This window comes from Trypanosoma brucei, chromosome 10 (genome assembly GCF_000210295.1).
Source record: "Trypanosoma brucei gambiense DAL972 chromosome 10, complete sequence".
Classification (NCBI taxonomy): Eukaryota; Euglenozoa; class Kinetoplastea; order Trypanosomatida; family Trypanosomatidae; genus Trypanosoma; species Trypanosoma brucei.
In genome coordinates this window covers 2396779-2410336 of record NC_026743.1, presented here as the reverse complement: position 1 = coordinate 2410336, position 13558 = coordinate 2396779, and the positions used below count along the sequence as shown (strand labels likewise).

Genomic DNA, 13558 nt, shown 5'->3' with positions numbered 1-13558 from the left:
GTAAATCTCACCCGCCAACCCCTTGTCTACCTAACCCTCAGGTGGAAAAAAACAACAACAACAAACAGAAGATATTTTCTAACTGGTGTGTCCTATGCACCACTGGTTGCGACATACCGCACGATCCGAAAGAAGAGAGTTTGCACAAATTTTTGTATATGGAAAAGACAGTTTTTCTGCCGTATTCCCCAACTTTCAGTCGTGCATGCTCACGCATACTCGCTGACCACCCCCTGCCTTATCAATTCCACGGTTGAAACAACAACCTGCTTGCCACACTCACTGGAATGTCCGTGATGGGTGGAACACCGTCCTCCACATCGACCAAGTTCTCAATACTTTCATGCCTCACCGCTCCGTTTGTCTGCGCCACACAAAACCCGTCGGTGAGGGGGTCCGTCCTGTATAACATTAACAGAAAATGCACGGTTAAGTAGTACACCATAGTCATAACCAATATAGCGGGGATTGCAACAGCCCAATACTTGTCAGGGTAATAACTCGCGAGGACCATGTCAAGGAATGATGTGGGAATAAACGCCCAGAGAAAATACACCACCAACGACATTGTTACCAGTATCCAGGTGATGAAACCGTTAATAGCCACTTGGTGTCCCTTGCGACCTGTTGGGGGGGCCGTTGGCGTTGCGGGTGTCGCCCCCAGTGGTTTAGTGCATCTTAGGGGCATTGAATCCGCTGTTGACGTGACCTAAGACCAGACAACTACGTGACAATAATCCAAATAAAAAAGGTAAGTGAGAAAGGTAAGAAGGGCGCACAGCAGCACGGAAGATGTCGGCCTGGGCACATCAACCCACAAAAATAACCACTCGACTACTTTCCCCTTGGTGGGGGAAAACAGAGGCTCGCGCTCACGTGCAAACCCACAAACTTGTACTCAAGTAACTTAGGTTGGAAAACAAGCAAGTGTTAAGTGAATAAAGCCCATCTGTAAGGTTCCAATGGAGAGTGAGCTTCACACACACAAAAAAAAAAACGGTCTATCGACTGGCTACGTACCGCCGTAAGGTAGTTCGGTGCTAACACATGCAACGTCAGCCAGATGCACGTTTCAAACCACGTGCCTGTCTCGGATATGAGGAAACGCCCGCTGACCTCCCGTTTCTGAAATTGTTGATGATGAGGACAACAACGTGAGCGGTTCCTCGCCACTCCTCATAAATGCGGAGGTTCATTCGATATCTCGCCAGCCCTTGTGCCCTGCGTCACGACGCTGTGAAGTTAAAACACCTTCCAAGTTGGAAATGTAATGTGTTGATATTGTGGGCTATTTTTCGGAATTCATTTTCTCGTTACCCGTTCGACCAGCTGCGCTTTCGTGGTGGAACCGTTCCTTTGCTTTGTTCATGATAGATGGAAGCGTCCGGTTTGGATCGGCGACTTCTGGTGGAGCAAGTCCGGCCGGTGAAGGGCTTGCCTTCTTTGCTTCCAACAGCTTTTGGGTAAGGCGTTTGATCAAAACATGCTGGTGTTCCAATGTTTCAAGAAGCTTCTGACGGCTGTCAATAGTAGGCAGAGCAGGGTACAGTGAGTAAACTTCCCGTAGCAAGGCATCATCATCCGATTCATCGTTCGGCGGACAGTTTTGCATTTGTTCCCGCGCCCCACTATGTGGTGCGCGCGGGAACGTGCCATTTTTGGCGTCATTATTTTTCTGAATTGCCATGTCCACTGGAATTGTACCACGGTCAGTCGTTTCAACAGGTGTGAGGGGGGAAAGCCCAGAACTACTTGCCTGAGGGGTGTACCCTCTTTCTACAGTGTTGATGCGGAAACTATTTTCTGATGTGATACGCGATCCATCGATTCCCACGACAACTTCCGCCTCGCATGCGGTACTGCTTAGAGGTGATAGCATGTCTGAGTGACCAAAGCGTGGGGATGCTCCACTCCCGTCACTTTCTTCAATGTTGAACGGCGCTGGGGGGTGGAGCGAGCTGTCACGTGGCTTCCATCCTCTTTGCTGCATGCAGACGCTTGAGTTAGCGCAACCACTGCTCGGTAGGGAGGGAGCTTGTACAATTGTGGAGTTGAGAAAAACATCGTTCCCCGTTCCTGAGGTTGAGTGCGAAAACACCTCCACGTCTCCCTCATCGCTGCTCCACCATACTTTAGCAACAGACGTCCTTGTTCTTGTGTGGCAAGAATCAACTAGTCCCGCATACGAAGGAGCAGCAGTGGGTGACCGGTGGGCCCCACTTGCCGACGGAACAAGACCTTCCGATGCAAAGGATTCTTCAACCCCTAAATCCACGTGCCCTTCAACGCTACTTACGTTTCGCGCTTCACAGTGCTTCCCAGAACTGGAACAGTATTTGGGCGCCGCCATGTCGTTCTCCCCACTACGTAAAAGACTCGCTTTCATCACATCGTATTGACGGCGGTTGTGGGCGGAGGGGAAACAACTATAAACGACAGAGCTGTTAATAGACCTCGTGTGGTCAACGGCACTGTCTTCATTATCACCTTTGCGTTGTGACAACTCCGCGTCTCGAAAGGTTTCACACGACGATTCCATGCCATTCACATTCATCGACCCATCCGCATGACCTCCACTCCGATCGCTACCCATCATACTACACCAACGCTGACAGTCAGCTGAGGCGTGAAGTTTCTGCGACCGGACAGCATAAGCACAAAAACCTTCTACATCCTCCGCTTGTGTGGCCAGCATTGCGAACAACTCCCCTATAAATCTAAGAACATGAAGCTGAAGGACAACTGAACCATATTGTCCAGCCTCATCTGCATACAGACATGGAGAAAGCCCCAGCTCCTCTGCTACACGAAGCGTCTTTCCCCAGTGCTCGAAATGTTGTTGCTGCCGCAGCATTTCCGATGGGTTGCTTGCACGTGCGTCAATACTACTCGGTGGAAGCAAATGTGGCTTGTAGAAACTCATCACAAGAGCTAATACTGTGCCGCTCTGAACGGTCTTGTACAAGGAATCAGCGGACCCTTTAAGTTCCCGAAACACTTGATCATTTATCGTCCCTCCCCGCTGCATGTTCTTCAGTAGGCAGAGTAGCCAGAGTAAAAGGGCACTCTCCATGTTGGTTAATTCCTTTTCGCACGTTGGGTCCAGGAAGTTGAGATGTAATTCAACGTCCTCCACAGTAATCAGTGTTGAGCAGTAGTACAGGAGAAGCGATCGAGTGAGAATGACATGTGCCTGAACTGAAAAGGAACATTCGACTGAAAGGCGTTCCGCCATTGCCATATGTAAACCAAAGCGACTTTCTTGCTTATTCAGTGGGACTTCGCCTCCCTCATCCATCGCATCGAGCAACTCCTCATCTGTCAGGATTCCTTCCTCCGTCAGCCACCGTACAACTAAAAACTGAGCCTGGTAGTTACTCGCCGTTGAGTGTATCTTTGAACAAGCGGAACTAGCGCTGCTGTTGCCGCTAAAGCAGCCACTAAATGCTTCTGAAACACAGGACGATGCTCCGCGAAGCAAAAACAAATGCATTGTGGGTGGGCAGTAGCCAAGCACGCCTTCTGCAACGAGAAGGTAAACCACACCCTCCTGTGCCAGAGTGAGAACCTCCGGTGGAAGATCGGAGAGGGATTGTGCATTGGCAAATGATCGAGACACTGCAGATTCCATCCGTTTCGCTTGTTCGATTGTACGCCCGTAGTGCTTCTCCACTATTGGGTCTAGGCGTTGTACTATGTACGACAAAACCCATCGTAGATTGCAGAGGAGTTCCAAAACAAGACCACTGCTATTCATATTTTTCTATTGTTAGCGAACAAGTAGTCACTGAAAAAAAATTATTTCTTTATGTCAGCTAGACTTTTCTTCTCGTCTTACGGGCCCCACGTTCCTACGTACCAATCCGACGATACATAGAGTTAAATACCTTCAAGAGTGGTGAGAAGAAAGCATATGAGTCCGGAGCAAGGCACGTTGGCATATGCACACAAAATAAAAAGGAAACAACACCGAGAGACCGGGAAACGTTTGCAATATACTCTGTTGTTTCCTTCCCTTTCCTCCCCTTGCCGCCACCTTCCTTCGGGTTTCCGCAAGGGGCTCTTCACTACCCAAATTGATTTCGTTATTGTTGCAGACCACAACAACTTCACCGTTACCACCAGTCTATGTGAGTTTATAGGAGGAGTATATCAGATTAGAAAAATAGAAGGTGAATACCACTCCCCGAGTGAGAAAGGCGACGACGATGGGGAGGCCCACAAACTACCGCGACCAGCGTTGTAGCCGGTACGCACCAGGGTCCTGAGGGCGGAGCAAAACAGTGGCAGCGGACGACGGTTCATAACTCTCACTCGTCTGCCGGTGTTCGGTTGTGTGGCGATTCAGGTCTGATGAACACAACGTTTGGGTTTCGCTCGGTGATGCGCCCGGAGGAAGGAGGTTATCGTAAAGAGCCGCACCCCTCTCACTGCGACTATCACTGGCTTTGCCAAAAGCGGCTATGAGATGGTCTCCATGTTGCCGTTGAAAAGTAGCACCGACGGTAGAAACAACCTCAGCTACATGCGTATCATCGTAAGAACGCTGCACTCGTTTACCGCCAGTCTCTGAAGGTATCCGGCGACCAACCATTTCCCGTGCCGCGGAGTTCTGTAGCGCCCGATAAACATTCATGGGGTTGCCGAGGTCGTAAGTTAACTGCTGTTCTCCGGGAGATGCGGACAGGGGCCTGACAACACTTACTACATCTGGTGCTGCTGTTGTCATCCTTGATTTCACTGCCCCGAACTCACCACCATCAGTCACTGGTGACCGTTCGGCCCCCACGGTGCCGCTTTCAACGGCCTTTTTTGCCCCCTTCAGCCGATTGCGGGCTGCTTCCTCGAGGTGCAGTAACTCCTGTTCTGACAGCTGGTCTGCCAGCGTCCAGTGTGTTGCTTCCCTTTGGCGTATTTCATGTAAGTGGTCGACCTGAATGTTGGCACACTCCAGTTCTTCGTTAAGTACCTCTAAACGGCCGGACTGCTCGATCTGCTGACGCATCTGTCGCAAACGAAGCATTTTTTCCATGTCGCGGGTGTATTGCCTTTCCATTTCACGTGCAACCTCGCCCTTCCAACTATCCGCCTTGGCGCTGACGCGCGCCGCCGCCTCTGCCTGCTGTTTCCTGACGTATACCTCCTCCAAAACATCAGCCTGGGCAAGTTGGTCACAAATTTTCGCAATCTCCTGACTGGAGGCCTTACTCCGCTCTATTTGCTCCTGCAATAATTTCATGTCGTTGAGTTTCCTTTCGACATTCTCTTCATTGTACTTCCACAACGTAGGGTACGCATAGTTCGCAAGGGTTTCGAGTTTGCTGTAGGGATTGGTCAGTTCCCCCCTAGGACAGCGTGCCTGCAGGCGGTACGTCTCACCGATAATGCGGTTTACATCGACGTCATGTGTAGTCAAAATAGAGTTCATAATTTCCCTCTGATCTCGAAATTTCATGATGTCACTGCGAATGCTTATCATCCAGCGAATATGGAAAAGAAAGAACCATAAGGGTTCGTTGAAAAAGGTGTGGTCCAGTACTTGCAACCATTCGGCAGGTTTCACGGTATCACTATATATTGACCGCAGCGGCTCCCATCCCCATTCTTCTACCAAAACACCGGACATTGAAAGATGTCTGTGTAGTTCTGCGTCCTCCGCGCGGAGGAGACGGTCTAAAAGCGTAGTAAGGGCAACGGGCTGTTGCGGGTAAAACTGAAAAAACTCCTTCCCCCAGTTCGATAAGAAGACTAGGACGACCTCTACCACTGACTGCACGTCACCTTCGAAAGGGTGCAAGAAAGGATATACAACCATGGGTAGGAAGTGAATGGCCGCAAACATGGGCACGTGCCACACCAAAACAGACAACGCCTTTTCCATTGAAGTCTGAACACCATCATTGGCAAGACGAAACGGTTTCATGAGGATATGCGCGGAAGGGTGTGTTCCCTTACTTGCCAACTGCGCGTACTGCGACGCTGTAAAGCGCTTGTCGGGTAGCTGCAGCAAGAACCGCCATGTGACCGCACGATACGTATCGGGAAAAAGTCCGTAGCGCAGCAACAGCTGCTGGAGGTGGTTCATATTTGCTTTGCGAGACTCCTCGTCTAAGGAGGGTCTTAGTGACAGTTCTACTCCACCTTTTGGTCTGGGACCGATGCCTTTCTCCACCTTCCGATCCTTTCCTGTACGCTCAAGGGGCTCAACACGACCTCCCGCGCTGCCTTTTGTGGACTTGACCTCATCTTGCACCCCAGCAGGAAGCGCCTTCACTTTAACCCACTTATTCACGTCCTTATCGGCAGGTCTAAGATTAGGTCGTGGAAGTTCCACGTCACTGCCAGGGTTCTCGTCTCTTGCGCACTTTTTGCTTGTTCGTGATGCACCCTCTCTGTATGCGTTGCTCTTCCCCTGCACGAACGAATGCAACCGAGCCGGCAACGTTGAGTCAGAATAACCACCTCCTAATCGCTCTCGGTGGACGTAGTGTTGCCGTGCGGTAGGTAAATGGAAGATTGTCAACTTCTCTCCTTGCGCAAAAGCGGCAAACGATGGCCCAGACAGAGAAAAACTCGTCATTTTTCTTGGAACTGCTCCCGTATGCGGTGCATCAAGGGAAAATGACACTGTGTAATTACCGATAACAACGAAGACTACCGTTCCGCTGGTTAGCTCACACGCAAGAAGAGTGTCGTTAATAATAAAAAGAGACCGTGTTGCCACTGGTGCTGTTGAAAGTTGAACGCACCCGATGGGAGTCAAACCCTCCACCTCCAGCAGGCCGACCAGGGGGCCCGGTCCACCAATAGCTAAACACTTTTGGCAGAAAGCAGACGCGCGTGGCTGCATAGCCAGCATTATGGACTTACTTGGCGATAATGTGGATGGCTCCCACATTGTTACGCGACCGAACCGTTCAACTGTTAACAGTGATTGTCGGCCCGTATGGATACTCAAAAATTCACGCTTTTCCTTGGTCGATTTCCCATTACTGCACATGCGGCACGCCATCTGCGCTACATCCCAAACAGCCAGTGATTCCCGTGATGCGGTGACGATAGACCGGTGGTCTCCAATCACATGCGATAATCTGATCATGTTGACCGCGTGTTGGTGCGGTGTCTTCATTCTTTTCACTATCCGGCCGCTGGCGCAATCGACCCAAACGAGAGAGTTATCACCAGTGGCGCAAACAAATAAAGAACTTCCTGAGCAACTAAAGCATGTCATGGCCGTTATGGCACATTCAAGGGCTATAAACAATCTGACCACATTTTTGTTTAGGAAAAACGCATAAACTAGCGAGCTGCTGGTACATGCGTACAACGTCGTTGGGTTCTGGGGATCAAAGAACGTTAGTGTGAACCGTGGCGTCTCCTTACCAGTCAGCGTGGCCTGCAGGATTTGACCCGTCGACCTCGTCGGCACTCCATTCACTGGCCACAGGGGGATCGAAACGGTGTTCTCGTCGAGCGCAACGGACATCACTTTGTCTCCAACAGTGTCAAACCTCCTAAATCTGTGATTGATATGTGCCCTACCCTTCTTATCGCGTCAAGCACACGGGCCAGACGACTCGCTGGTGGCTGGGTTATCTCTGAACCCCAGTTAATCGAGTCACTTCAAGGGGAAATATCAATTATGCCTAATTGCCCTCTCCTGGTCCCTGCCTAATGAAGCACAAGAGTGGGAGAAAACACATGCCTTGGCTTGTCAGCCACACCTGCCATCAGAGTGTCATGCTTTACCAAAGGTTGACATAAAGGGGGATGAGTGTACAGTATAACCGTGAGTCTACGGCATATGGGTCTCAAATAAAAAGAATGCCAGTCTGTCAGGAAACTTTAAATTTTCTGCTAAGTTATTCTTCCACCTCATCCCCACCTTCATTCTCAAGCTGGTTTCATTGTCATTGTACGTTGTCGTCACCCAAACAGTTAAGCGACCGCTAAATAACAAGATACATGCACAGAGGCACGGGAGCATCTCCGTGCGTTTTTCGCGCCAATCACACTCGGTGATCGAAAAGAAACCGCACACACCACCACTTTTTCAGTAATCTAAGGCACCCTAGCTGTTGAGCCTCACCAACATTTCTATTTGTGAAACAGACATATACATGTGCGGACTCTCTTTTTTGATGCAAACAAGAGTCATATTGGATGGAAAACCCACCGCTTCCATGCGCCATTCTCCGCAACCGTATCGTCATTCGTCTCCCTCTCGTGACATTCCACGTAAGTGCCCTGATGCACCCATCCACCGACATCGTTCCCTCACGAAGATCTGTCTGCCCTCAGTTCACGCGGAGATGAAGACTTCGGAGGTCGGCTCCGTGAGTCCACCATACCGACGCTGGGGTCAGGGACCATGCCCAAAGTAGAAGCGCTTCGTTGCGGATCCAGCCGTTCGTGGCCATGAACAACCCGCTTATACACATTGATGCAGCGCTTCTCATAGCAGTGAGGGCACCACCTATTAGTTCCCAAGCAATACTTACAGGGATTGAGGCAAACGGAACAGAGGGGTAGATAGGGATAGGCGGTGCATACAGTTCGTTGGTAAGGGCAACCGGGTGCGTGCTCGATGGGAAGCTGGTTCTTCTTTTTCTTCCCCTTTGGTGGTGGGCGATAAGTGTCGACGCCGCAGCCACAAAGCTCCTTTGGTGGCTCCTTTTTCTTTTTCACTGGCGCTGCCTCGTCCTTCTTAGGTGGCATTGTCACAGCTAACGACTGCCGAACAAATTGAAAGCAAAATAATAATATTAATAAGGAAGTAAAGAAATCACGGTGAAGCGAAGACCAGAGTTAACGAACACACTAGACAGGGGGTTGCCAAGGTGCACATAATACATTTCAAAAATTGGTTACAGCCCTCCCATACAACTACTGGAAGGACGGCCCAAGAACGACGGAACCGACCACATGTCCCTTCGTTATTTTCATGGTTTATGCTGTTTATTATTTGCAATTTGTTGGACATTAAGTTTAACCGAATAAGCTCACCATGAAGCTACAGTGGATGGGTGAAGGCGTCACTGAGTCGTCGGGTTTCAGATGCGCAAAAGGTTGAGTCGAATGGCTCACCTCAGGAATTAAGATCGCCAAAGAAACCGTGAACACGTCGTCTTCGCTTCTCAAACGTGAAATTAACTTTCTTCTTCTTTTCCACTTTCAACCACTTAGCAGCAGCAACTCTTTCACGTCTCTTCTGCCTTTCCGTCTTAACCTCGACATCTGCTTCCTCTTCGTCAACACCGTCCCCACGACCAACGTTACTCTCCAGTTCTGTTTTTTCTGCATCCCTCCCTCTCTTTTTGCCAGCGTTGTCTTCCACCGAGACGCCACCCTCCGCGCTGCTGCTGCCATCACTATCACTGTCACTATCTTCTTCCGCCTCCCTATTCCGTTCCTCTTCTACTTCCTTCAGGACCTCCAAATGCCGCTGCTCCGTTTGTGACCGAAGTTTATTCAGCTCTTTCTCATTTGAAAGAAATGCAACATCAACAAAGTCGATGATGTTGTCGGTCCCACAGACGGCTAGTAGGGATGAATCAAAGCTTAAACGCATTCGGCTAATCCCTTGGTTGCCCCTCTGTCGCCGGACCGCCGTGTTCGCGTAACTATTGCTGCTACCACCACAGCCAAGTGCACTCTGATGCGAATAAGTGAAATCCCTCGCACTCAGTTGACAGAGATTACGGCGAACAGGGTACATTTCAAGGACACGTACAAGGCCATCACACGCACCAGTGAGAATAATATTGTGGTTAAAGGGGCTATCAGGGTTGTTAAACGAAATGATGCTTTCACATTCTGCGGGGTGCCGATCCATCATATCGTACGGACGGCGCCACGAGCCAAACTTCCACACAGGCAGGCAGCCCTTCGGTGTACCACATATGATGCTCGGGATGAAGGTATTTCTATTGCTTGCTGTGTTATTTACAAACGCAAAACAATTCAACTCATCCTTACGTTTCTCACTGTAGTCACGAATTTTTCCAGCACGCATATCGAACACCCCTAGACAGGTATCACCGCTACTCGATACAAGTTCCTCAATGTCTGAAAAGTAGACCATCTGTGAAACGTAGTCGCCATGTTCGTGGTAATGATGAGCAGCCTTCCGCTTCCTCATATCCCACAGCACAATCATGCCGTCATCATCACCTGTGGCTATTGTGTTTGCATCACACACGTTAACCGCGGATATGCCAAATTTATGGGGATTCTTTTTCTTTTTAGACTTAACAAGATTGTCATTTTGCCCCACCTTATCCTTCGCTTTTGTTTCTCTTTCTTTTGTTTCCTTGACCTTTGCCTTTGCCGGCGCCCCTGCGGACGTGTCAGACTCTTTTGCAGCAATATGCAACGCCATCTTTTCGGTCACACAGTCAAACACACTAATTGTGCGGTCGCTACTCACCGAAACAAGATATTTCCCGTCTTCTGTGAATTCCATAGACGTCACACCCCCACGAGGGTGCATACGAATATTATAAGGGCTAAACGCATGTGTGGTGTCCATGTCTGTAAAGTACTGCTGCGATGTCGGACGATGACGAGTCTCTGCCCCACAATATTCGTGTATCTCTACATCACCTGTCACCAGACCAGCAACAAATAACGGAAGTGTTGGATGCATCGCAAGGTCCAACACGGGCGCCGACACCAGCAGGGGAGGCGGCACGGAAGCGGCTACATCATCTCCGAGCAACACATCATCATCAAGAACCACGTTGTCAAGGTCCATTTAATAGGAAAGATTGCTAATCTGCTAGTAAATGGAAAAATTTCCGTTCCAATCGGATTAAATTTGGCGCGCTTTCCCTCTCCGATATGGAGTTCCCCACAAAGCGGGCTTCCAAAAAGAAACAAGTGTACGCCCTCCTATTCACCTTCCCTACACAGTTACAAGTGAAACCCTTTAACTAGTGGAGCGAGCTGCGTTAAAAAAAAAAAAATAATGCCCGCTGCAGACACGCACGTGAGCTCCCAATATCATTGCGCAGAGGAAGCAAATTGGAAAGAAAACGAAGGAAGAAGATACACACGGGGTCCGGGTAGTAAATGCGATCATCGCATTACAGTTAATTCACAGGGATCGGTGACGATTCATAACACTGTTTAATTTCACCCACCCCCCTCTCGAACACAGTGAGGGAAATGCGCGCGTGGGAGGTGCTTAACACTATTTGACACCCTTCAACACAACATCTGCGACAATATATACTCGCTCACTCCTACCAAAATAGTCTCCGTGATAGACCAAAAGTGGTGACCTACTCTGCAGAATACGTGAAGAAGGCATCTATTATCGCCACAGATGAAAATAAATCACAGGACAACAAGAGACCAAGAAAACAGCATCATCAACATCAACATCAACAACAAAACAAGCAACTTCCTCGCGTACCTGTGGTAAGAATGCTCATCATTTACCCAGCGTCGTCACTCCACATGTAGTCCGAAAATCCAGTCAACACCTTCAAAATAATATAAACATTTGTTGAGATGATGCCCTTTTAACAAAATAGTAATAAGCAAAACTGTTCCATAGTCAAGGCGTCCAATCCACTCGAGCGCACCTACAGTAATATCTGCGTGCCTAACGCGTGTACCGCCAATGGAACGCCGACATTTTCCTCACCAAAATAGAATATATAAACAAAAGAACAATGAACTAAGAACTTCTCCTTCCTGTTTGTTTGCTTCCTGGGGTTGAGGGTACTTTACCCAACCTGACGGAGGGATGTGATGAGAAAAATAAGAAGCGAGGGTGTGCTCAAGAGATTAAATCAGGTAGAGAAGTTAATCCACACGTACCGTTCGATGCAAAGTGGACCTACTGTCCTGCGAAACGATCAATCACCACTGGTTGGAAAACAAACTGTGCAGTCAAGTTTCTCTGTTCGTCGTTATTAATACCGTTTAAACAAAGACCCTCCCCCCCCAAAAAAAAGAGAAAGAATTATCAAAAAAAAAATAATAAGAAAGGGATGGTAGTCGACAACAAAAGTAATGTGCACAAGAAAGAAAAATAAGGTAAAAAAAAAAATGGACAACACCAGCTAAAGGAAAACGAAACAAAGACGACACGTACGTTTGAGCGTAAATTGGTGTCTTTTCGGATAACAATCTTCCACACGTTCCCCTCCTTTCTCCTTCCACCTTTTACTCCATTGTACCTTTCCCCTCCCAATCAATCAATGTATATAGTCGAAACTTACTCCCTGTTATGTGCATATATATATATATATATATACCACTATACAGACATTATATAAATTTCTTTACTTTCACTCTCACCGCCTGCACACCACAATAACCATGCCAACAGGCCGCGTAGCAACCCACCCGCATGCTCCGATGCAATGCGTAAAGCCGAACATACTCGATCAAGACGAGACGAGGTTTAGTCAAACATCACACATGCGGAATTGAGCATGAGGTATCGCACGTGATATGTGCGAGAGTGTTAATCTTGCATGTGTACGTAAAGCTATTGAAGAGTCAACAACTGCTCCGAAAAAGAAAAAAAAATGAGAAAACACCTGTGCGGTACGCGAAAAGCATGCCGTGTGACTCCCCCGTCTCCTTTTCCATTTTTTGTTTTCTTTTTTTTTTTTCCTCCTCTCGCGGGATAGCAGTAGAAAAGGGATACCAACAAAGTGATTGGCGTGTGGATTGCAGCTTCTTCGCCGCCCTTCGCTTCACCAGTGTTGATATATCTTCCGCATGTGCGTACATATGTATATTGTTAGCTACGAAGTACATGGGCGCCATTGTATCACTCTTCAAAATACTTCAAGCTTTCATGCACACACATACCCACGCTTTCCCTACAGATTTCTCTCCTCCTCCTCCAAGTAACCATCAACAAAAAAAATATCCCACCATCAACCGAGTGTACTTTAGAATTGCTCAATACGCGAGAAGAAGTAACGAAAGGGAAAATTAAAAAAAAAAAAAGAAAACTCCTATATTTTTTTCTTTTTTTGGTGGTTCATCGCATTCCACTCCTTCCCTTCGTTCCTGCAACCGCCCCTCCACCCCGTAGCAATTTCATCCCTTTCACACAATTTTTGCGTGGAATCCCCCTCACTCTTTACATTCCCTTTTCCTTCACACGCAGACGAGAGAACACACCATCCGGTTTGTTGTGTGGGCACCACTGTGGCCAGCTTGGGCACGTAGCAGCAGTACCGGATGTCAATGACAGCCACAAACCGCTGTAAAAAAAAAAAAGAAAATGGGGTGAGGTGTTCGAAACGTCGCGAGTCTACAAACCATGAGGAAGCAAAAAGAGTGATTACCACCACCACCATCACACATCCGTGAAAGTGTAATCACAACGTAGAGGAGAGCAATAACACATTAGGTTACGATCACCGGTGAACAAAAATAAAAAGATGGAAGAGGAAAGTAGGGACCGAAAAGCAAAAAAAAAAAAGTGACAATGAAGGGCTTTTCCTCAGAAAAAAATTCTCTATGTTTACATAGGCACCTCCTTCCTCACTACCCTTCACGTACAAAAAGTTGCGTTCAGATTCCC

The 13558-nt window shown here is 48.3% G+C and overlaps 7 protein-coding genes across 7 annotated transcripts; 1 reads left to right on the top strand and 6 right to left on the bottom strand.

Annotated features, from left to right (window-relative positions):
- Nucleotides 1-241: 241 nt before the first annotated feature.
- TbgDal_X12340 (hypothetical protein, conserved) lies at nucleotides 242-688 on the bottom strand (the record flags this gene model as incomplete). The annotated part of the gene is made up of 1 exon (XM_011780101.1): nucleotides 242-688. The coding sequence occupies one exon, from the start codon at nucleotides 686-688 to the stop codon at nucleotides 242-244; it is 447 nt and encodes a 148-aa protein (XP_011778403.1).
- A 600-nt stretch (nucleotides 689-1288) lies between these two features.
- Nucleotides 1289-3757, bottom strand: TbgDal_X12330 (hypothetical protein, conserved; the record flags this gene model as incomplete). Its single annotated transcript, XM_011780100.1, has 1 exon — nucleotides 1289-3757. The coding sequence occupies one exon, from the start codon at nucleotides 3755-3757 to the stop codon at nucleotides 1289-1291; it is 2469 nt and encodes an 822-aa protein (XP_011778402.1).
- A 468-nt stretch (nucleotides 3758-4225) lies between these two features.
- TbgDal_X12320 (hypothetical protein, conserved) lies at nucleotides 4226-7486 on the bottom strand (the record flags this gene model as incomplete). Its single annotated transcript, XM_011780099.1, has 1 exon — nucleotides 4226-7486. The coding sequence occupies one exon, from the start codon at nucleotides 7484-7486 to the stop codon at nucleotides 4226-4228; it is 3261 nt and encodes a 1086-aa protein (XP_011778401.1).
- Nucleotides 7487-8277: 791 nt separating this feature from the next.
- TbgDal_X12310 (hypothetical protein, conserved) lies at nucleotides 8278-8718 on the bottom strand (the record flags this gene model as incomplete). Its single annotated transcript, XM_011780098.1, has 1 exon — nucleotides 8278-8718. One exon carries the CDS (start codon nucleotides 8716-8718, stop codon nucleotides 8278-8280), a length of 441 nt encoding a protein of 146 aa, XP_011778400.1.
- A 370-nt stretch (nucleotides 8719-9088) lies between these two features.
- Nucleotides 9089-10756, bottom strand: TbgDal_X12300 (hypothetical protein, conserved; the record flags this gene model as incomplete). Its single annotated transcript, XM_011780097.1, has 1 exon — nucleotides 9089-10756. One exon carries the CDS (start codon nucleotides 10754-10756, stop codon nucleotides 9089-9091), a length of 1668 nt encoding a protein of 555 aa, XP_011778399.1.
- A 1821-nt stretch (nucleotides 10757-12577) lies between these two features.
- Nucleotides 12578-12964, top strand: TbgDal_X12290 (hypothetical protein, unlikely; the record flags this gene model as incomplete). Its single annotated transcript, XM_011780096.1, has 1 exon — nucleotides 12578-12964. One exon carries the CDS (start codon nucleotides 12578-12580, stop codon nucleotides 12962-12964), a length of 387 nt encoding a protein of 128 aa, XP_011778398.1.
- Nucleotides 12965-12983: 19 nt separating this feature from the next.
- Nucleotides 12984-13331, bottom strand: TbgDal_X12280 (conserved hypothetical protein, unlikely; the record flags this gene model as incomplete). Its single annotated transcript, XM_011780095.1, has 1 exon — nucleotides 12984-13331. One exon carries the CDS (start codon nucleotides 13329-13331, stop codon nucleotides 12984-12986), a length of 348 nt encoding a protein of 115 aa, XP_011778397.1.
- Between the last annotated feature and the right edge of the window lie 227 nt (nucleotides 13332-13558).